General features: G+C 40.9%; 1 protein-coding gene across 1 annotated transcript in view; it reads left to right on the top strand.

Annotated features, from left to right (window-relative positions):
* Positions 1-23,076, top strand: part of ADARB2 (adenosine deaminase RNA specific B2 (inactive)) — a 320,373-nt gene that overhangs the window by 243,493 nt on the left and 53,804 nt on the right. The window contains exon 4 of the mRNA XM_037386933.1: positions 14,973-15,087. Coding sequence (XP_037242830.1) covers positions 14,973-15,087 — 115 coding nt within the window. The remainder of the gene's footprint in view (positions 1-14,972; positions 15,088-23,076) is intronic.

The raw sequence follows: 23,076 nt of genomic DNA, 5'->3' as shown, positions 1-23,076 counted from the left end.
TCTACAATTTGGCATGACATACGCATATATATATATATAAAGTACATGACAAAATGCAGCTGTACCACATCATTTTAGCCAGCAAGGGTAAGACTGTCTTACTCTGTTTGTTTTCCAGGTCGTAGGGTCTGTGATAATTTCATTAGCTGCCGAAACATATTTTTAGTGTGTTCCAAGGACAACGTTAAGTGCACAGGACTCCCGTTATTGGCAGTGAAAATTAATATCTAGGACATTCCAATAGGATCTGAACATTTCACTACAAAAGCATGTCAATGTAATGAATGTAGAGCTAAATGGGATTTAGGAGAGGGGATTTTATTCCATTTTCTGGCATAAGGAAATCACTCTATTCTGATCACTTACTACTGGTACCTATTCACTATCACTACAGCAATGAAATTGAAGGGTTAGACAACCTATTAAATCTGCTGCAGAGAGCCAGTAGATCTGGGCACCCCATACGACCAGGGAAGAGTAATAGTCTCTTACGGGAAGAGATAGCCAGAATATGGCCATCACTTAGGACTCTTGCATGACTGCAGGCTGAGCGCTGTAGATGAGGGTAGTTACTAAAATGTTCACATAAAGATAACAACCCCAAACATTCAAGAAAAGGCAAAGAGTGCCACCAACTGCCTAGACACCACTGCACTGCTTTCCATCAGGGCACCCTGCCCCTAGGGATTAAAGCTTGTTATCCCTGACAGAGAGATGCTACAGCTCGCCACGCTGTTTGGCTCAAAGTACGTTTTAGTATGACTAATCAAGGAGACAAAAATGTATGATGTAACACAGCATCCTTTCACAGCACAGTCTCAACTGAACAACCACTTGATTGCCTGTGGGAGCAGAGGGGTGGACTACCCCAGGACACAGATAAAACAGACTAATACACAGATTAGTTTTTAAGAACATACTGGATTATAAGAAGAAGGAAGAAGAAATATAAGGAAGAAGAAACAGAGAAAGCTTGTCTTGACTGTGGAGGACAGAGACGCTGAGGTACAATTGTGTTGCCCAGCCATGTATCACCCAGCCATTTGTTAAGACAGATATCTTGGGGCACAGTGTGGAAGTGGCGAGAAACCATCAAACAGAAGAAAGTGGTTCTGTGGAGCTCAGGGATGGCTTGAAGGCATACAGCTTCAGTGAAAGGATATTTTGGCACTTTGACACAAGAACCATAGAATCACGTTTCCCAGCTTGGTGACCTTGCAGAGCATTGTCTGCATTGCGAAAAAGAAAATGTGCTCATTTTAGCTGTCGCTGCTGTATGGGCAAAATATTATTATTATTACTGCATTACTTCACAACTAACCAAATGTTAAAATGCAGTAAATCACCTGCCATTTCCCCACCAAGAAATATGACTGCTTTTCTTTCTCTCTCTCCCCATTTCTTTTTCTTTTTTTTTTAATCAGTTTCTTTTCTAAACAGACACAGAAGTTGTTGTGTGAGTCACACCAGCAGTGCTCAATCTTGGCAAAGGAACTTGGGGTTTTTAATGTTTTGTCAGTTGTAATCAATGACAGCAAGTCTGATGCTTTTAAATTCCTGTCTGAGGTTTCCTTCCATTCACACTGCAAAGCACAAGAGTTATACCTGCAGCATATAACTCTTCCATGAGGAAGGAACAAACGGCTGGCCAGGTCTGAGAGTGTGTTGTGTACCCATGTTCACACACACACACACTTTCATACCCCTGCTGCTCTGAAAAGAGAAAAAAACAAACCCACAAACCACTGCTAGAGGAGACTGTGCCAACCTGCTACTCACCTGTGAAAATGAACTACCCAGATTAATTACCTGACAAAGACTGGACCACAGCTGTCAACTCAAAACAAGAGTAGTGTGTCAACAAGAAACAAAACCTGAGACATGCTGGAAGGACTTTGTGTAAAACAGGTTTCTTTATTTTTTTCCCTTTTCTCTTTTTTTTTCTTTCCTTTTTTCTTTTTTTCTTTCTTTTCTTTTTTACTTTTATTTTTTCTTTTTTTCCATGCCTTTTCTTTTCTTTTTTTTTTCTTTTTATTTTTCCTATTCTTTTATTTTTCCTCTTTTCTGAGAATTTACCCACTGTTGTTATCATTTATTATTTGCCTTGCAGTTGTACCAAGGCTCTCCGGTCCTGGAGCACACCCATGTTGGCAGAAACTCTACACAGACATGGAGCAAGAGTGCTGCCAACTGAAAAGCGACACAATTTTAATGGAATTGGGAATACTAACAAGGTGGCTGCAGTATTAACCACTACCACCAGTATCACATGCATGGTGGTTAAAATGGTGATTGCTGCTTAAGCTTCATACTGCTTGGAGCTTTGTCCTCTTCTTGATTCCTTTAGAGAACTCAGAAGTGGTACCAAGAGAGCAGTTTTCCTCCTGGTGTAGACCAGACAGACACCTTCCATGCTCGTGTTGCTGAGTGCAAGCCCTGGCTGCTATCGGGGCTCGGCACAGCCGCAAGGCCAGTGCTGGCTGTAGCAGAGCTGTTTTACTGCTCAGCCTCCCACATTGCCGAGGTCTAAAGCCAGGCACTATGCAGAGTGGAGGGATGGGCAGGACAGTGCTAATCCCATGGTGACCTTGGCCATAAATTGAAGTAAAACAGTATTTAACCCTCACCTATATCAAAGAAGTTACACACATAGCTTCACCAAAATGTGCCTGCAGGGGATCCAGGCACAGGGGCAGAAACTCGGCCCAAATCTCTGCGCCTTCACCCACCTCCTTCCCTGCCTGCCTTCCTGCCAGGCTTACCATTTCTTCTTTGTGCTAATTTGACCATAGTGAAAACAGCACTAGAGGATCCTGCAGTCTGAAGCCTACATACAGACTTGGGAATGGTCCTGATCCTGTAGTTGAAATATTTGCAATGCAGGCAGGGGCGACCTAGAGCCAGCAGTGAGTGCATAAATCACTGCTTACCCTGGAGCTGCCTGAACAGCTACCCCATCCGTTACACCTCCAGTTGTTTGCAAAGCCTTTCTCCACCAAGGGGGAATTTTCAGTCAGATGCATGTAGAAGTTCTCAGATTAATTTGATGTTGGGGGGAGGCAAGGGGATTTATGTGAGGGTTCTTTTTGTTTGTGTTTATTTCTCCCCTCCGAGCTGCCTTTCATTGCGCATTTACTAGTTCTGGAAGACAACACCCTGCTGACACTTAGAGAAGCATCAGTGAATAAAGTCTGTTGTACAGGCTGCAAAGCCATCTGGACTTTCTACTGAAAAGGTTGGACATGGTTTTAGGCAAGATTTTATCACGTCTGAAAAAAAAACTTCTGTACTCAGTACCTCTTCCAAGGTTGATGTCAGATATTTTTTTTCTGTTGTCGGTTGCAAAACAAAAAAATTGACAAACAGTTGGAAGGCAGTAAGGATGGAGATATAAATCTCTAGAGGAAGCTTTGTCAAAGGTAGTGGAGTATAAACAAAAAATAAATTAGTTTTGGTGTTATCAGAAACCGGACAGACTTCGATTTGAATAATAGTTTGTCTGGGTTTCCAGACCACCTAGACAATGCTTCTGTGAGGCTAAGCACAGATTTACTTAACAGAAGAAGTGGGGGAAATGGTTAAATACAGAATCATAGGAGGAGAAGGAATGAAGAAACACAAGAAGACAAAGGTGCAAAAGCAGACAGCCTTGAAAACCTTCACTTCTTTGCTTTTGTTGTTTTCAGGGGCTCCAAACAGCATGTTTTACCTTGCTGTCCATATTAGTCCGTTCTTGAGTCCAAGAATTTTGTGTAGCCCTCATGTGCTACACACAGAGAGACCGCACCAGGTTCTGGCAGGACAGTTTCGTAGACTGAAAAGGGTAGTTCAAGGTTTGTGTGCCAGCTCCTCCTCACTGAGGAGCCCTGTGAGTCACACAGGAGAGAGAAAGATGCTGAAAGTAATTTATTGGAATGCCCTTTAGGTTATGTGTATCTTCGCAAGTGAGCTAATATCCAGTGATTACCTTAAAAACACAGTTTAGTGACATAATTTTATATATTCTGAGAGCTGAGTATGAAGCTGGTTATTCCTCTTTTTTTCTCTGGAATTGTTTGAATTTTGGGAGAATCTTTCTTACTCCATGGCTGTAAATAGGAGCACAGACGTACAAAGCCAGACACCATAGAGATCCTTTAAGGTATCCTTCCAGAAGTACAGTGTGCTAATAAAAGAAATTTATTCCTATTAGTATTATGCCTTTTTTTTTTTTTTTTCTGTAAAAGAAGAATTGCACATTCTGGTCTTTGGCACTGACTTACCTAAACCAAATATTAAAGTTCATCTATTTGATCATCAGTTATATAAGAATAAATATAATTTCCTATCTGACATGAATTTTATAGGGTTTGGTCAATTTGAGGGTAAACTGCTTTGAGGTTTTTGTGTGAGTACTTAAATAAATAGAAATATTTTTTAATTTAATTACTGGGTTTATCCATTTACTCTTTGTCTTCTAAAAGCAACTTTTCCATGATGAGGAAGTTTTCTTAGATTTCATTTGGCATAAGAAATCTGAGCTGTAAGTGAAAGCTGTAACATTGCACATATCTGTAGGCAGATTCTTTCCACCCCTCTCACAGGTATGGTCCTATGGGAGAGTCATCCTGTGGAGAACAGCCCAGAGAGCACGACTCCACAGCCTCCTGGCCTTATGCTCAGTCCTTCCCTGGGCTCTTGCTTAAGGACAAGTCTGATGAAGCAATGGGATCTGCCCAAAAGTGTTGTCACAGGGTTTAAAAAAGGCCATTCCCAGGTTCTAGGTGTGGACTCTTGGTTAGGTGTTTCTTGACCGGAGGTGGAGGGGAGGGTGATGGGGAAGTGATATTTGGGGTTTAGAGCATGGGCTAAGAGTAATGCTGAATATTTAGCTTCAGATGCAGGTTATATTGGCAGATATATAACAATAAAACTTTTTCTTCATTTCAGCAGTGTTATGTCAATCACTTGTGTTTGTCCAGTAAGGAACAGTAAGTCAGGGAGGGACTGGTTTTAGCTTTGGCCCCAGCCACACAGCAGTCCCCAATGGCTATGCTGGGTGCCTGAGTGGCAATGGGGATTCAACCGCAATCATGGTTCTGCCTCTCCTGGCACAAAGCCATCACAGATGATGAGAACTGTCCCTGCTAATTACACATTTGAGGAGAGGCCCAGAGAAGAGTGAGGTAACATGAAATGTAGATTGCCTTACCACCCCTCCCAGCCAAGGAAAGGGTTGTTAGCAAGGTTACAGATTGATTTCAAGTCATTACAGCAAATGACAGCAAGATCTTTAACAACAAGAAAGGAAAAATTCCAATGTCTGTATAGTAATTGCCATGCAGTGTATTATATGCCTTGCTCTGCAGTGATTCAGAAAGCTGAATTGTGCAGTGCCTTGCTGGGATCAGCAGTTCAGAATAGATTAAATTTGTTTTGGACACTGCCTGCACCCTGCTTTATCTAACAAAGCATATGTGTGATGGGGAAGGTTCTTAATAGCGCAGCCCCTTAATGAGAACCATAAACACACAGGCGTAGATTTTCAAAGTGATGCTCAAGGGATTTGAGCAAGCACTGTTCTCTCCCTGCTTTGAACATTTACCCAAGAGCTGCTAACTGGTTAGGCTTTGGGAAGAGTGGACCTCGAACAGCCAAGAGTATTGTATGTGATGAGGGCTTTACCACCGTTAGTTTCCAAAAGATATTCGTTTTAATGCACCTAAGAAAGATAAAGCCAGGAAACAGAAAACTGAAAGGACATTTCTCAGATAAAGCATTGATTTTATTAAAGAGAGACAGCTCATAATATGAATCTAAAATCTAGGTTTTTATAGAGAGCATAAAAGCCTCTTTACAGTGTTTGCCATTCCTAGGCACTGGTGGCTTTATAGAGCTTTTATCTAGTTAAAGAAAAACCATTCGTGCTAATTTAATATCTGTAGTGTACGACAGCTTGACACCTGAGGCTTGTCCTAAAGCAGGCACAAGGCTGCAAAGCAAACACTACTTCATTGTTTTGAATTATTCAGCACTTGCAGCCAACCTTATGTGTGCATCTGTAGGAAGACGGCTTTTGGGTTAAGGATCAGTAAAAGAAAAGAAAAAAGGCAAACAAACAGCCCCTCCTTTCTGGAGTTTGTTAGCAGGTGCAGTATTGACTCCAAGAATGATTCTACAAGATTGGTATGGACATTCTTCATTACTGGAGCGATAAATGCAGAGCTGTACTCAGAAAAATCAAAGCTGGAAACTTAGCATGGCCTCCTTTAGGGAACAACTGTTCATGTCGGTGGAAAAAGCTTGTTTCTTTTAAATTCATTGAAATGATACTTATTGGTACCATCTTTTTAGAGCAAGATGAATGCAGACAGCAATGAATCAACCTCAAATAGAGGGGCTCATATGTTAGCATCCTAACGTTAACACACTAATGTGAATTTAAAGATTCTAATTAAACCTACAAACAAAATGTTTTCCTACTAAATAGAAAACCATACTTTTTGGAGGAGCTGGGGCATTTGAACTTGACAGCATTTCCTTTTTCAATAGTATGCTTATTTTATGTGTTCTATTTTCTTTCAGTCACTCCAGGGGTTTCTGAAACAAATAAAAAGATACATTATATTACATTTGATTGATTCCCTGTAGTCAAGGGATATATTGAGAAAGCAGACCAATTTTTTTCACTGAGCTTGTAGAATAAATTCCTGTTGATCTTTGTACTTTCTACTGTTGCTACAAATTTCTTTGGAGATATTTAACATTGATTCATCTCATTTACAGGATCACATAGTAGCACTCATGCAAAAATTCAGAAGCTTTTTTATTATACCAGAACTCACATCATAGCCACCGGTTTCTAAATTTGTCCCTCCCTCCCTCCCCAAATGCCCCAATAAAACTTGACGTACACCACATTTCAAACTTGGTATTTGTGTGGAAAAATTCAACATTTTAAGAAAAGTTCTGTGAACATTGACACAGTACCTGGTTCCCAGTCATGACTGAAAGTATCATTGAGGAGATTCAAAACAGAGTTTAGTGGGAGACTTTTGTGTTCCTAAGTAAAAAGGTTTCAGATGGATTGAAGGACTCTCAGCTTACATTTAGCCCCTCAAGAAACATCACAAGTGAGAAGCTTACTGCAGCCTTTAACCGCTGCTGGAGCATATGCTGGAAATATGAAGAATTAATCAAAATCTGATAAAATGTTTTTTTAGCGGACCTCACTTTCATTAGAACAGACTTGAATCCAAAGTTGAATCTAAAACCTAAAGAAGTCATTGGGAAACCTCCCAGGTGTAAAGGTACTGAGATCCACCAAAGATGGACCTTACCTAACCCTCCCATTCCACCTCTGTCTCATCTTAATTTCTCCATGCATGCTGTGTCCTCCCAAGCACAGGTGGTGGCTGTCATTTTCATAAAGTCCAAGGTTTACTGGGAAACTCAATAAATAAATGGGTGGGAGAAAGAATTTTCTGTTCTGACTCCCATTCTAGGGGTTTTCGGGGCATTTTGTCATTCTTCCATCAGCCACACAGGGACTATCTTCAAAGTCTGCCTCATACAGCAGCCAGCACAGTGCTGATGTTTAGTAAATGATCAGTAATGATACAAGCAACAGCATAGAGGCAAATATGTTTTGTGGGGCCTGGGAAATTAGCAGAGCAATCAGCCTCCAGCCGGGGTGAGGGGAGGAAAGGGAAGTAGCCAGCAAATAATTGCTCTGAGCCCAGGAGCCCGTTGCACAGTCCGAATGAGTTGGCCAAGTCAGGCGAGGTCAGCCAAGCCACTGAGGAGCCTTCATGAGCACAGAGCAAATTCAGGCCGTTGGATGATTATAGAAATCAGGAATTCATTGTGGTAGCTCAGCATCATATGTAGCTAAAACGTTTGTAACAGGACTATGAACAGATGGGAGGGGTTGGTGAAAGTGATTCGTATGGCTGAATCAGTAGGGGCAGTTGATCTTCCCCATCAATTTTGATAAGAAAACCGTGAGGCTATTCAGTGTCAGAAGTGCGTTATTGGAGTTTTCATTAGAAGCTCAGTGTGTGAACGTGTACCCAGCTGCTGCCTGTGCAGCACGCGCCCAGTCTCCTCTGAGAAGAATGAATGAGAAGACCTCTCTGCATCAGGATGTACACAGGATATATAAACGTGGTCAGCTGAAATGAAAACAAATAGCCAGACAAAATAAAGCCACGTCCATCTAAGATAAAATAAAGCCCATATACGCTGGCCTTGGGGGATAAGCCAAAACCAGACATAATGATCAATACTGTAGGAGTTATGATCAGGGTGAAATAATTACTGCACATCTCAAGGAAAGAACCACAATGAATTCCCTAGCAGTGCCTTGTTCTTTGAGTAATACTCTGTAAATGCCTGTGCATGCTGAAGGAAGGATGAGTTATGAGGGGCTGTGGACTGCAGCCTCCAGTCTGGCTGCAGAAGTCCTTGCATGACCCTGCTTGGAGAGTCTTAGCAGCATCAGTACCATTTGCCTCACAGCTCTCTTGAGAGGTGGGTAAAAATCATCCCCGTTTACCTCAGGAGAAGTGGGATTGATGGCAAAGCAAGCGGTTTGCACCGAAGCTGCCAGGAAACAGGGCAAGGAATGAACCTAGCCTACAACCCGCTGCCTATGACCCGCTGCCCTCCTTCCACAGGTCATCCCTGCCTGTCCATTCCTCCAGGTCCTCATTCAGCCCTTTCCACCCTGCTGGGGGAACTCCTGGCGTTAAATTGATGCTAGAAGACTGATGGTGGAGGGCAGCCCACGACCCTCAGCTATTTCTCTTCTCAAGGCTGCATCCTGAAGATGATGTAGTACCTGGGAAGAGCCTGACTAATTCATTGGCTCGAGGGTACAATCACTTAGCGATGAATCTCCAGCTAGCTACAGCAAACTTATTTACAAGCCTGGGAAAAAGTGTGTTGTGTAGCAATTTGCTACACACCCTGACCAGGAGCAGCGCTTCAGGATTGATATTCTCTGTGCTGTGTTTTCCTCCCCTCCTGTTTAGACAGTGAGAATTCTCTGCAGGAAAAAATACGAATTTCCACTGTCAACGAGTGCGTGTTTCCCCCTCGGCCAGTAAAAAGAACTAGGTGTGCATCTGCTTCTATCTGTGAAGAGAGTTGTGAACTTAATTCAACCTGATCCTCATTCATTGTGTGCAACATTTAACCCCCAAATGTCAGTGATTTCCTGGAAAATAAACTACTTGGGAGACAGGAGAAACAGAGCCCTTGGTGATATCTGTATAGCAGAATATTTCTTCCCATCCATATGCAAATCTAACCTTTTTGATATTTCAACCTTATAAACCCTAAGACAGGATTTCAATAGAAAATGTTTACTAAAGGCTTTCTCCTTTATAATCTATTGATTTTAATATCCTTACTACTCCTGTTGAATGTCAGTTTTACCCTGAAGACTCCCATTGCAAACTTGAACACATTTAATTATTTATGCCATTTGAAATATTAGTGCCAAGAAATGACTAAAAGTTTTTGGTTGTGTAGTGGTATGATCTAAACTTTGATTTTCCTTTGTGAATAACACAAGTAATTTGATATGGTAATCAAGGCCAGATGAATACTTCAGACAACACAGTGAAGTTTTAATACTAATGACATCTATTTTTCCTTTTTTCAGCCTCCTTGTGTATGTTAAATTATAGCTCATTAAGTACCTCAGGATCTCAGTCTTTTTTCACAATGAACAGTTTAGCAATAGGTTTTCTTTCTTCTGCCAGGCGCCTGACCAAGCAACTGTTGCTTCCACCAGAGTAGGCATTTAGGTCATGGGCATGGTTGGAGTGTAACTGCGAGTAGATTTGCCCCTCAGTGCCAGCCTAGCAGTCTTGTTTGCCTTACTCACATCACTCCCCATGTTATCAAGACTGAGCAAAGTTTTGATCTCAAAGATATTGCTTTGGAGACAAATACAGAACAATCTATGTGAGGGCCTAGGAAAGGTAAGACTTTGATAGCAGGCAAACCAAAGCAGGGGATCTGAAAGAAATGCAGCACCCATGAGGTCAGTTCTTCCCTAGAGTCATGGTTTTTTTCCCCCAAACACACCCCCAAAGCCAGTATGGCTGAACTCATCCTGCCTGGCTGGGGCATGGGCATGCCTGAGCTCCCACCCTTGCTGCTTGAGCCTTACGTGGAACACCTTAGAGTCAGGCACGCTTCCTCTGGCCTCAGTGGCATTTTGTGGCAGATCCCAAGTTAAGGTTTTCCAAGTTAACCCCCTAAGCAAAAGTCCTTCCTAGGTCTGAAACTAAAGTGGTATTTGATCATTTATTCTCCCATGTGCCTTGGTAAAAATTCTCAGTGTTCTGACTGTCTGTATCTTTACTTTCTTCTGTCCTGTCCCCCTGCCCCAAGCTGCCATTTCTCTGCCATTATGTGATCAGTGCAATTGCATGCACCTCTACTAATTGCACCAAATGTCTTTCACAAGGAAAGTTTCTACTCTTCTTTTCCCCCTCAGTCTTCTGAAATTTTCCCTTTTTCTACTACTAACCTGATAGTTCAGAAGCTGCCAAGACATATTTGGCTCTTATACTTACGCCAGATGTAGACTTTTATTTTCACTCATATCTGGCAGTAGGAACTGTGGTATCACCAAATACAACTTTTCTCTGAGATTAATTGTTTTGATAGCAGAGAATAAAAAAAGAATGGTTCCTTTTGTGTATGGTTTTTAAGTTATTTCTGATGGAAGATAACATAGTCTAGCCTGTATCTTAGAAGTTCAATCAGGCTCACAATAGTCATCAATAGCTGGATTTTTCCAGTTTATATCCTATCAGGAATGATCATCTGGTTATCTAACTTTTAGTAGCCTAGGATTATTGTTTAAAGCAAGACAACCTCTGGAATGAAATCTCTGATTTTAAACTGAGCAGTGGTAGATGTGCCTGCTCTTATCTCCTCCGTATTTGTCCTGTATGCATTAGATATGTGTGTAACCAGTTTTGGTTTCATAGAAACATTGAGAAGCAGTCTAAAAGCTCAAAGGCTCTAAATAGGCAGAAATGCTGTTACTGATTTCATTGCACGTGACTGGGTCAGGCCAAATAGCTGCGCTGGTGTGCGTCTGAGGGGAAGGCAGTGTGCTGCTACACCTGTTGTAGCATATGGGTATAGCTCAGGAATGTTAACACTATAGCCAGCTCTGCCACAGGGCCAGCCTTCAGGGCCACAGTATTCAAGGCCCTGAAATCGATACTGCACTACACAGATCAGTCCTCGGGGTACCAAATTTCTTACAGGGCTGACCCATGCATCTCTTGGACTTCTTATTTTTCTGCATCTGCAAAAATAGACTGCTCTTTCTCCTCCTTTCCCTTTTACTTTGAAATATCCATTTGGAAACTTAGGGTCATACGATAGCCTGCAAATGACCCTCAGGTTAGACAGTATGATTCTGGTTGGTTTTCCTGCATCCTACACATATTCATGTATGTTACTCTTTCACTTCTATTAATTTCGCTGGCATCCTTTTAGGCAACGAATTCAAGACAGAAAATATTCGCCTGACTTATTTTAGCTAAGAGGCTTCACATTTAATGGATTTGCTATTCTTTAATGTCCCAGGTCACTCCTTGAGATCAGCAAATGCCGAATTCCTTATCGTCCCTAAATGTTATCTGAAGTCATGTCGTTATTTTGCCTTTAGTGAGTCTCTTTGCTCTCTGACTTTGGAACTTACTGCCAAATGAAGTAAAGAAAGCTCTGACTGTGGGGATTTCTAAATCCAAAGTTAAAAGTTATTTGTTCTATTTAGCATTTTTAAAATTATTCTTTTAGGAATTGTATGTGCCTCTAAGCTAATTAACTCTTAATGAGCACAAAATGCCCTGGGATACAGATTTGGAGGGTATGCTAGAAATGCAGGCATGGAATTGGACTGCAATACTGCAGGAGATGAAATTTATGATTGGATTCTTTTTTTAAATGTTGGTGTAGATAGTTTTATTGAGATACACTTCTTTTTTTTTTTTTTTCCTAGTCTAAATAAAGCTGATCAGATTTTCAATCCACCATATGGGGCCCAGTTATATCAGTCCTGCAAGTACACTTCAGTTTTCCATTATGGATGAAGTCACTCTTCAGTAGGGAAAACAAGTTTGTTTCTAAACTTTCATATTATGAAAGACAGGCAGTGTTCCAGTGCTGAGCACTTAATCGGAGCATCAGGAAATCAGAACACCTGGCTGTCCCGGCTCCATGCTATTCCCTTGGACCAGTCCCTCGCCCCTTTTAGTGCCTTCACTCATTCATCTGTAAAGCAACTATAATTGCATTTATATCACAAGGGTGCCTTGATGCTTGACAAATGAGAATTGACCCAAAATTCATCCTTCAGAAGTGCTGTATGAGCAATACCTTGCTCACATGGTGGTTGTGGACAATTAGATTAGAAGAGGTATAAATGCAGTCAAAGTGAAATTCCATATAGGAACTGTCAAACTGCTCTTGATAATTTTTCTTAGTTTTCATCTAATTCTAACATAGAATTTTGCATGCATCTCCCCGAAAGTGTTTATATGCTTCTTTCCTTCTTTTGCAACAAGCCAGCATATTTTATTCCATGTTATATTAAACTGTCTTTTTGGGCAAATGGTCTGTTCCTAGAGCAATACATTGGACAGCTGCATTTAGTAAAACAAAAATTATCATGTCAAAGAAATCCTATCCTCTATATAGCCAAGCAAATTACAATCACTTACAAGGATTGTACATAGGAAAAATATTCCAGGTTTTATGAAAAGGGGGTTGCCTAACTGTTGTTATGTTTTATTTAATTAGATTTTTTATATTTGCTATAATAATGTTTAAAAATAACGCTGACTTTCTGCAACAAACTGTAGAAACATATGGTGTACAGCCTGCAGAGGCCTTCAGTGGCAGTAGTATTACTGATAATATTTGTGAATTAGAAGCTGCTTTCCTCTGAAAAATAGCTCTGTGTTCTCCCAGTTTAAAACACTGTGTTTTCACCAACATGTTTTCATCACCATTAAGAGTTTTGGGAGAAAAAGAATGGATATGATCTTTTTAAATACATTTCCTTACTTCTGCATGGCTGTGGATCTTTCAGGGTGAGGGAAGCTGAACATCAGACTCAGCCTTTCCTCCATGTGTGCCATGAACCCACTTAAAGAAACCAGGTGAAATCAAGGGGGCCTGTTTTATCACCACCTGGGGGGGGCTGGCGCACAAGTCTTATGAGGAGCAGCTTGAGGGAACTGGGGTTGTTTAATCTGGAGAAGAGGAGACTCAAGGGGGATCTTATCGCTGTCTACAACTCCCTGACAGGAGGCTGTAGGCAGGTGGGGTCGGTCTCTTCTCCCAGATAACTAGCGATAGGACAAGAGGAAACTGCTTCAAGGTAACACCAGGGGACATTTAAACTGGATATCAGGGGAAAAAATCTTCACTGCAAGGGTGGTCAAGCATTGGAACAGGCTTCCAAGGAAGTGGTGGAATCATCGTCCCTGGAAGTGTTTAAAAAACTGCAGTTGTGGTACTTATCTGCATGGTCTAGTGATGGACTTGGCAGTCCTGGGTTTACAGTTAGATTTGATCTTAAAGGTTTTTTCCAGCCTAAAGGATTCTATGAATCTATGACCTCCCCCAGGTAGCTTAGCCCAACACCAGGAGAAAAACTGGAATTGTTGCTTAGTTGAGCTTCTTTTCCTAACAAATGTGAGATCACTCAGGGCTAACTAGAATACAGGATGTCAGGAGGTCTGTCAGCACCCCAGAATAAGCTCCAGCCCCCAGGAACTGCTCCTGAAAATATTTTTAGGTACAGCTTAGTTTCCTACAAGAAATCATACAGCTAAAAAAAATTTAAAATAATAAACCTTTGGATCTTACTTTTTTTGTGTTCTGACTTGCAAAACACTTTAAGAACAACTCATGCTCACAAAGAGTGTTCTTCTGACTTCTCTCTAATGTGTAGAGCTTCGAAGGCTCTATGCCAAACAAAGTGCAGAGATTAAGTAAATTAAAAGATACTAAACATTGCATCAGGGGAATGGTCCAAGTAGTGGTGTTCTCAGGAGCACCAGAGCTGATTTAAATTCACATTCATCCATATGCAGTCCATAGAATTCACTTTTCAGACCTTTTGCCCTGCTTGGATTCAGTTAACCGGCTTCCCAAGGCTCTCCCTGGTGACTGGACTCACTCAGACATGAGGGTTCAGACCACACAGTCTCTAGAGCCCAGTCCATAGGAAAATTTGACCTCTCAACAAAGCTGCCATGCTCAGGAGGAGACCTGGCAGACCAGTCCCCCAACACTACCGCACACCAGTGAATCCGTGCAAGCAACATCTTTGGCATGATGCGCACACAGAGGCTACCCTTCCCTTCCTCCTAATGGTTGTTGAGGGGGAGGCAAGGCAGACCATGTACTCCTCTGAAAGTATTAAATGCAGCCCGGATTTCTCAGCTGATAGTTTTGCCTCAGTAGCTGTGAGTCACTAAAAGCTCACCTTGAATGCAGAAGTAGGTGTTCTTTACCTAAAACCTGGGCCTCGGCTCAGGTAAAGTGGACTAATGGAAATTTTCAGTGAGCTCATGGAAATAAGTGGTTTGGTGGGACACGCGTCCACCTCTGCAGCTCACTACAATAAATTGCTTTAAGGACCAACAAATTTCCTGTGAAATATTCCTGGACCAATATCTAGGAGGCTGAAAAAAAGTCAGCCTTGAAAACTTCTCCCTTTACCACTAATCCTAGTCAATACAGGTCTCTAATTCCATTCATTTGGCCATTTCTGAGGGTGATGTGGGTAGTCGACAGAGAGATACTCCTTTTATCTTTGCTCAGGGAGGTGGTGTCTAATTCTAAAAGGGACCTCTCAGCAGCTGACAGCAGGTGACTAATTTGCAGAAACGCCCAGGTTCCTCGATCAAAGAAGTGAAAATATTCTTTCTAACTGTGTCTTTCAGGATTTTGCCGACTCTGTATACCAAATGGTTGCACAGAAGTTCCAGGAGCTGACAGACAATTTCACTTCCATGCATGCACGCCACAAAACTCTTGCAGGCATTGTGATGACCAAAGGTAAGATATCCTCTCATTTATTTCCCTCTGGAATTTTTGATGACTAAGTAATACATTATTTAGCTGGTCCACAGTATTGAAGGATGCCTTTACTTCCACACAGAAAAATAAATAGTAATGCAGAGAAAAGAAGCATTAAATATTTACACATCAAGCAACTTCACACAAAAAATATTGGCAACAGAGGTAAAGATTTATTCATAAATATGTCTCTACACTGCTTTGCTTACAGGAAAAAATACAGACCTTTCTGATTTTGCGTTTCCTAATAGCTGGGGGGTTTTAGTTATCAATAAAAAGTTAGGTTATTAATTGCTTTTTTAGATCTGGAGACACCAAGTTCTTGTTGTACAAGGCTGCCATAAACCTTGTTTTAGACTGACAACAAAAGCAAATCTCAGCCCATTTCCTTTCCCTTCAAAAGAAACAAACCCAGAACATATGTAGTTTTAATTTTTCTTTTCTCTAACCATGGGAAATACATTTATCATCAGGGCCAAAACCTGATACTCACTTCTGTTAAGACTTGACTGGTAGACACATACTGTACAGAAAACTTTAGCCCATTGATAAAACTGTTGCACAGATGGTCTTTCTTTCTTTGTGAGCATACCTCAGTTCGGGCACCTCAGTATTTATGAGGATGTCAGCAGTGGAGATGCTGCCATAAACTTCATTCTCACTCAGACACGTGGAGCAGTGGATTGAGTTTAGAAATGAGAGGATAAGCTCAGAGGGGAAAGTCATGTATAATTCATCCAGGTTTGTCTTACTCCTTCCTTTCAACAATCACATTAGCTAGATCAGTAGGGACAGTTGTGAATATTGCAAGGCAGCAGGATGGAGACAGGATTATCTGCTGGATCTTTTCCAACCACAGAACCTAAATACAGCTAAGAGTTCTGTGCAGAGTAACTTAGTCTCCTCCTTTCTGGTGTAAAAAGAGTAAGCAATCCTCTCCTGAAATTAGAAGTAGAGAAGTTGACCTAAAAGTCTTTTAGACCTCTGGTTGAAACTGAACTGCCTCTCAGCGAAATTTGTTATAATTTTGCCTTATCTGCTTTGGTTAGGTATTTTTTACATTGCTTTAGGATCTGGAATAACGGATAAGTCTTCCAGTTTTAAAGTGCTGCACAGACAGAGTGTTGTAAAAACACAAAACATAGTTTATAAGTCCTATAGACCACAGGAGACTTAGTACAAAGAAAAATAAAAGGGAGAGTGTGATTGATTTGGGATGGGGAAAATGCACGCTAGACTCAGCATTCCAGCTGCCTTGTCATAGCCAGACAACTGTGACACTCATCAGATTTAAACAAAATGCAGTAACTTATTTAGAGGAGCTCTTTCCAAGCAGGACCACAAAGAAGAATGTTTAAATATGTCTTTTATAAGAACCTACATTGCAGGAGCCGAAAGTTGTTGTTTTAACCACTTTTTGAAGCGAGGCTGTACCCAGCTCAGTGACCCTGTTCAGTTTTCTTACACTCAGTGTTTATTTTGCCTGTAAGAATTTCAACCCATTCTATCTTGCCCAGGCAGTACTCCCGCATTCTTTAGCCCAGGTCTAGACCTGCTTTAAAAAGCATTATGGAGCCAATGCAGCCTCATTGCTATATGACCAAAGAAGCATTTTAAAGCCTCACACAATATAGGAAGAGAAATCACCTGAAGGAGTCATAAGTTAGAAAACTGTGGCTGCTGAGTGCATGCAGTCCTAGGGGAGGGAAGGGGCACCTGCAGACCCCTGCTAGCCTTGTTGGGTAGTTGGGGCTGTCTGTGTTTCTTCTTTGGGGAAAGGAAGAAAGTGTCCTCCTGCTGTTTTGTTTTGTTTTGTTTTATTTTTTTATGAGTTCCATGCCTTTAGTGGAATTTTACACATTTGTATTTCATATTTCATCTTAGTCAGCGTTAAGACAAATTATAATTTTACTTATGTTCACAAACCATTTCCCTCAAGGCTTCTCTTTTAATTCTGAATTCCCTTTTATTAATTCCTTCAATCTGCCAGCATCCAATCTGTCAGTATCTTACTGGGTTTGTGGAGCCTAGAAAGAAACTCACATATATGAAGTGATTCACAGAAGATGCAAAGTTAGAAACAGCCTTATCTTGGTACATTTTTCAGGAAGATTTGAGTTCTTTTCAGCACAAGAATGTCTGCCAATGACAGCAAGACAGACCATTTGCCATTTGTGTCATTATTTTTTGTACTAAAGTTGTAGATTTGTTGTCTGTTCCCCACCATCATTCCCAGAAGTAGCAAGGATCTTGACCTACTGTTCAAAGATGGCACAGACAGGTTTTCCACATCAAACACTCAAATAAGTACAATTTCCTGTGTTTTTAACATAAAACTTGGCAGAAAACCCCTTAGATCTCTGCAAACAATTTACTAATGACATCAACAAAACCAAATCTGGTAATGTCTTGTTGCATTTGGTACCATACACACCCATAACAGACAAAAATTAATTCTTTTTTACATTCATTTCAATTTAGTGTCATCCCAACTTGAAACAGATGTATCTGTGCTTGTACAATTCTCAGACAAAGCTGGTAAAAAGCACAATGTGATTCTGTGATAACTGCTGTTAAGATAATACAAAATCTCTACAGACAAACAAGAAGTGTGCTAGATTGGTTTTCTTTTCCTGAACTCTGACATTTTTTTCTGCTACTTCAGTTTCTGAGGGAAACCAAAGAGAGTTACATTTGGGCACTGTAATTGACTTATGATGTAGCACCTAGGGCAAATTTCAAAGTATGAGGAAAAAAAACCATAGAAAATTGTGCTATTGACTGACTGTGAATGTTCCACAGTAATAAATTGGTAGTCAGAAAAACAGGCAGTCTGGTGTATTTAGATATGTTTTGCTCTGAACTGTGGATGACAAGTTAAAATCTCTGTATTTTTGTGAAAGTAATTTTCCAAAACATTTGATTAGTAGACATCAAGATAACCTTGAAAAAATCTGCCTAGTTAGGAGCAAATTATCACACTAGATGCCAGCTAATGTGATCTTATCTGATATAATAATTAAAGATTATAATAATAATTAAAACAACATAACATAGCAATTCTTGAACTGTTTCAAAAGACGGAATAGTTGAAGTAAATTATTTAACAGTTCTCCAGTTATAATGTATTTGAAATCTACCAGTCCTCTAACACATTCTAATTTTGTTGAAACAATTTCAGAGAAGATTGTTCTATCAAAAATTGTTTGATTGACCCTAGGAAAAATTGTTTAACAAGTAAGACATTGCATTCAAATCTTCCATGTATAGAAAATCATATTCCCATAGAATATCTTCAAGGAGATCAGTAAGTACACTTATTATCGCAGCATAGTATTAATGAGAAGTTAAGTGTTATTGCATACTGACTATTCACAGTAGTTCTGACTTCTCTGAAGATATGATGGGTTCACATATGGTAAATTAAGAACATCAGTTCTCCTGTGGAAAAGACAGTCCAGATAACATCATTTGAAAGACAAACCATCACCTCAGAACATGCATATCCAGGCATGTGATGCATGGGGTTAACTTTCCTCATAGTGTATTGCATTTGTTGGTAAAACACAGTTGATAATGCCAATGTTTTGGCTATTGCTGGACAGTGCTTGCAAAGTGTCAAAACCTACCTTCTCTCTCCCATCCCCACCCCCAGCGAGTAGGCTGGGGTTGGGTAAGAGGCTGGTAAGGGGTGTAGCCAGGACAGTTGTCCCCAGCTGATGAAGGGGATATTCCATGTCATATGACATTGTCCTCAGCAATAAAAGTTCAGGGAAAGAAGGAGGAGGGATAGCATTTGCTTGCCAAGCGACCACAAATTGTCATTCTCTCAATCCAGGAGTCTTCTTGCCTTATTGCCGTTTTCTCCTGATTCCACAGGAGAAGGGAGTGAGCGAGAGGCTGGGTGGATGTTTGTCTGTTGGCCAGGATCAACCAATATTTCACTCCAGGGTGTTCAACACCAATAGCTGGACATACTGTTTCTTGCTGTCGCAGACTGAGGCAACCTACCAGCTCCCCCTCTTCCTATGTGACTCTGTGTCTCACGTGCAATTTGGACATCTTATTTTGACCAACTGGTCTGCTGAACCTTTTTACTAAAAAGTTTGCAGGGAGAAATAATTTATTGTTGTTATTATTATTGTCATTGTTGCTGTTATTACTGTTGTTGTTATTAATAATAATAACAGTAATGATAATAATAATAATATGCCAATTGACACAGTTGGAAAAAATCAAGGTCAAGCAAGCTAATTTTTTCTCACACAGGGCAACAAATGTGAAACCACAACACTCTCATGTACCTCCACCCTGATGCACAGTCACAGATTATCGGATGACAAGAGGCTGTGCAGCTGCTGGTGAGCAAGCAGCTCGTGCAGGGCTCGGGGAAGAGCATGGTCCCACCATGGGTGACGGGGCAGGGCAGCCGGCTTTACCAGTGCATGGGTCATCAAGGAGAGAGCGTGGACAGTGCTGCCTGGCCTCTGGAGCTGGGAGGTAGGAAGCCCCAGGGCAGGGCAGTGTGGGGTGGGAGGTGAAGGTGTGAGCTGCGCACCAAGCACTGTGATCTGAAGGATGCCGGCATTCACACTGTTTATTTGCACCACAGACAGAGTTTGCCTTTGCCAGCTCTGAACAGATATGGGCATACATTTGTGCTCTACCTGAAATCACTGGACACGGTAAAGAATTCCCGTCACTCAGTGCAGAGATGATCTATTATTGCTGAGGTCCTCTTTGAAAAAAAACCCTCGCATAATCATTACGGACAAAATGAGACTGCTATTTAAACACTATTTTCCCATTCGTGTTTGACAAATCTTAGCAGTTTAAATACTGATAGGAACTCTTTGTCATGCTTTCTGTTAAAAATGAAGCATTAAGAAAGTTCAGTCCTTTTCACAGGAGCGTGGCATTCACAGAAAAAGGTTATGAGTTGATTTCTCACTTCAATTTTCTCTCTTCTTCTATCTTTTTTTTTTTAGGCTGACAATCATTTTGATGTTAAAAGCAAACTAGGAGGTTTTCTCAGTTATCTTGTATGAAATAAAGATGAACTGGACAAAGCAGCCCTAAATAGCAATTTCATGCTGTGATAAAAGATGGGAAATTATCATCCATATCTCATGGAACGGATCTTAATCATTGCTAAGTGGAATAACAGAAAAAAGTAAAGTTGACAATATGTCTCCATGGATCTTTACAGTCATATTAAGACTCATAAAGCCTGACGTCTAAAGTACAATCAGGAATATTGATGGCAAATTGATTTCTGATCCTTAGCTTAAAAAGGGAAGTTGTAAAGTAGTAAAATACAGTAGAAAATTCAGGCCTTGCGTAGAGTATCAATCTGTTCCGTCCCAGGCTGGATTCAAGTAGGCAGACCAGTTGGAGGAAGTGTGAATAATTTACAGATTAGTGCCCAGGGCAGATCCCTTCAAGAAGAGAGTCACAGGAGTAATTTAGGCTTTCCAGTCCCATTTGCATAGTTAGACAGATGCTAAAAGCCTGGTCCCAGTGAGACTCAGTGTTTCAATGAGACTTAAATTTCTGAAATTGAAATTGGGTGCCCAAACTGCTGACATGCTTTTGAAAATCTAATGAGGTCTCTTTATCTTCTGTTGCCTGATGCTCTTAAGGACATGTCACAAAGTCATTTGATATTTTTGGAAACATTATCCTTTTCTTACATGTGTCCAGGTTGACACATCACCAGCAGATGACAGGTTTTCTCAAAATATTTTAAAATAGATAAATAGATATGTATTTAGTAACCATATATGTCACTCTTTCTCAGAAATCTGTTTTTCTCTGTTTATAAACCTTAAACCAATAATCTTCAGATTCTCTCTCAATAATTCTGAACTTTATGAAAGCATCCCTTTTCCACAGCCACCACTCTATTCCTGGATTTTGTAATGTGAATCTATAATGGGCAGACTAGGATTCCTGCAGCCCAACAGATTTTGTTTTCTAAATTTCAGCTCAAATGACATCTGAGGTTTTGCAGTTAAAACTGTGGCTCCACCAGGTTCATCATTTTTTTTTAAATATGGGCTCAGGCGTGCCACTGCAAGTACTCCCCCTACAAGAGCAATATTGCTCCTTTGTGTTAAATCGGTGCTATGGAACAGAAAATAGTTGAAGATACTTTACTTAGAAACAGAAAATATGAGATGGGACACACAGCCCAGCAGCCTCTCACAGAGTAGGGAAAAACAGGTTCAAGGTCATCTTTCCAGGTCAAATTGTATATTTTACACTAAATGTGACAAAATGCGTGCAGCAGCTGGAAGTACAGAACAAGGGCTTCACTTCTGGAGGTGAGCACCCCAACCAGCACATCACACAGCCCCTCCTTGCTGTTATTGTCGAACCTAACTCTGTCCTTTTAGCTGTTTGGTAGCACAGGTTCAGCAAGAAGAGTGGAAAACATCCCTCTTATACCAGCAGTTTTAGGCACTCCCATGGGAGAATGACGCAACTTGGGAAGGGAATTGAGCCCCCATTTTCCACCTGCTGCACCAGCTGTAGGTGTCTCCAGCACATCTTCCTGATGCCTTCAGGGCAGCTCCAGCAGCAAACACCTTCCCCACCGTGCCTGCTGGTTGTTCTGGTTTCCATTTCAGAGCAGCTAGCTCTTCTCAGACACTGAGCCTTTTATCCAAGACCATTTACTGTCTTTCGACATAGCTTTTGGTTCTTGCTGTTTAAATAATATTTCTAATTGAAATAGCAATTGGCATCTCTCAAAACCTGGATGCAAGCGAGGCCCTGGCTCCGTGTCACATATAATTGCATTGGCCACAAGAATGGGTATAATAATTAACATAAAACATGGGAATGTTTCTATCCCTAAGTGTGTGAAGCAAGGAGCTGGAAAGTTCAGACTTTCATTCTCCCCTGTGATAAGCCAAACTGGAAATTGTCCTAGTCTCAATACAAAGAGTGCATCTCACCCTAAAACCAGAAGTTTCTTAGGTGAATAAAGGCTTAGTGACATCAACCATTGTTTTTACTTTACTGATCTAGTAAAACACATAGGAAGTAATTTTTTAAAGGCAAGTACACAAGAAAAGAAAAAAAGAAAATTAAGAATAAGTTTGTCCTCTACTTATATGGCAAAATCTACATTCAGGATTTCATCCTTTCTCACTGTAATTAAGGATCTCACCAGCATATAAGACTGTCAATTTACTTAATGCTCACTTATCAGTGGCACAGCATTTATTAGAGAAATACAGACATCTGCACTCAGGACGAGGCAGGAAAAGCGCAGTTTAGTCCTGTTTTAAAACTAAGATTTACCAGTAAGCCCACATACAGCTCTTTGTCTCAGGAGAAAAGCAGTGTTCAAACTCACATGAAGGGAAAGGATGCTCAAATAACTTTGATACTACCACTATCAATTTAAGTGGAAAAAAAAAATCCTCATGGATTTAGTATGGGAAAGAACCATCCAAGGGCCTGGGCTGACTGTCCCTCCTCTTGCTTCAGAAAGGAAGGGAAGGCAAAGGGAACCGGCGCTTGCAAACACAGCACTGTCTCCTTCCATACTCCTCAGAAGCAAAGCTGATGGGATTTCATCTTTTCCATCCGCTAAGGGGAGGAGGGAAATGGACCATAGAAATTAGAACTGGGAAAGACCGCTAAGTCATTCAGCCCATTTCCCTGCAAGCATAACATTGTTCCCCATGGTACATTCCCCAGTGCTTTTTCCAGTCTAGATTTAAATGAATCAATTAGCAATGGGGCATTCAACACTACCTTGGGAGACCATTCTAGTCTAATGGATCTCATTGTTAATAATTCTCACCAGTTATTCAGCCTGTCTTTCATTTTCTGCGGTGCCATCCCAGGTCCTCAGTTGTACTGCTCTAAATTTAGTACCCATCTCCCTTCTTGGGCTTTGCACCCTTCAGACACTTGGAAGAACTTGTACCACATTCATAGGTGTTGTTTACC

This window comes from Falco rusticolus, chromosome 4 (genome assembly GCF_015220075.1).
Source record: "Falco rusticolus isolate bFalRus1 chromosome 4, bFalRus1.pri, whole genome shotgun sequence".
Taxonomy (NCBI): domain Eukaryota; kingdom Metazoa; phylum Chordata; class Aves; order Falconiformes; family Falconidae; genus Falco; species Falco rusticolus.
The sequence above is the reverse complement of the archived record's forward strand: the minus strand, read 5'-3'. Positions and strand labels throughout refer to the sequence as shown.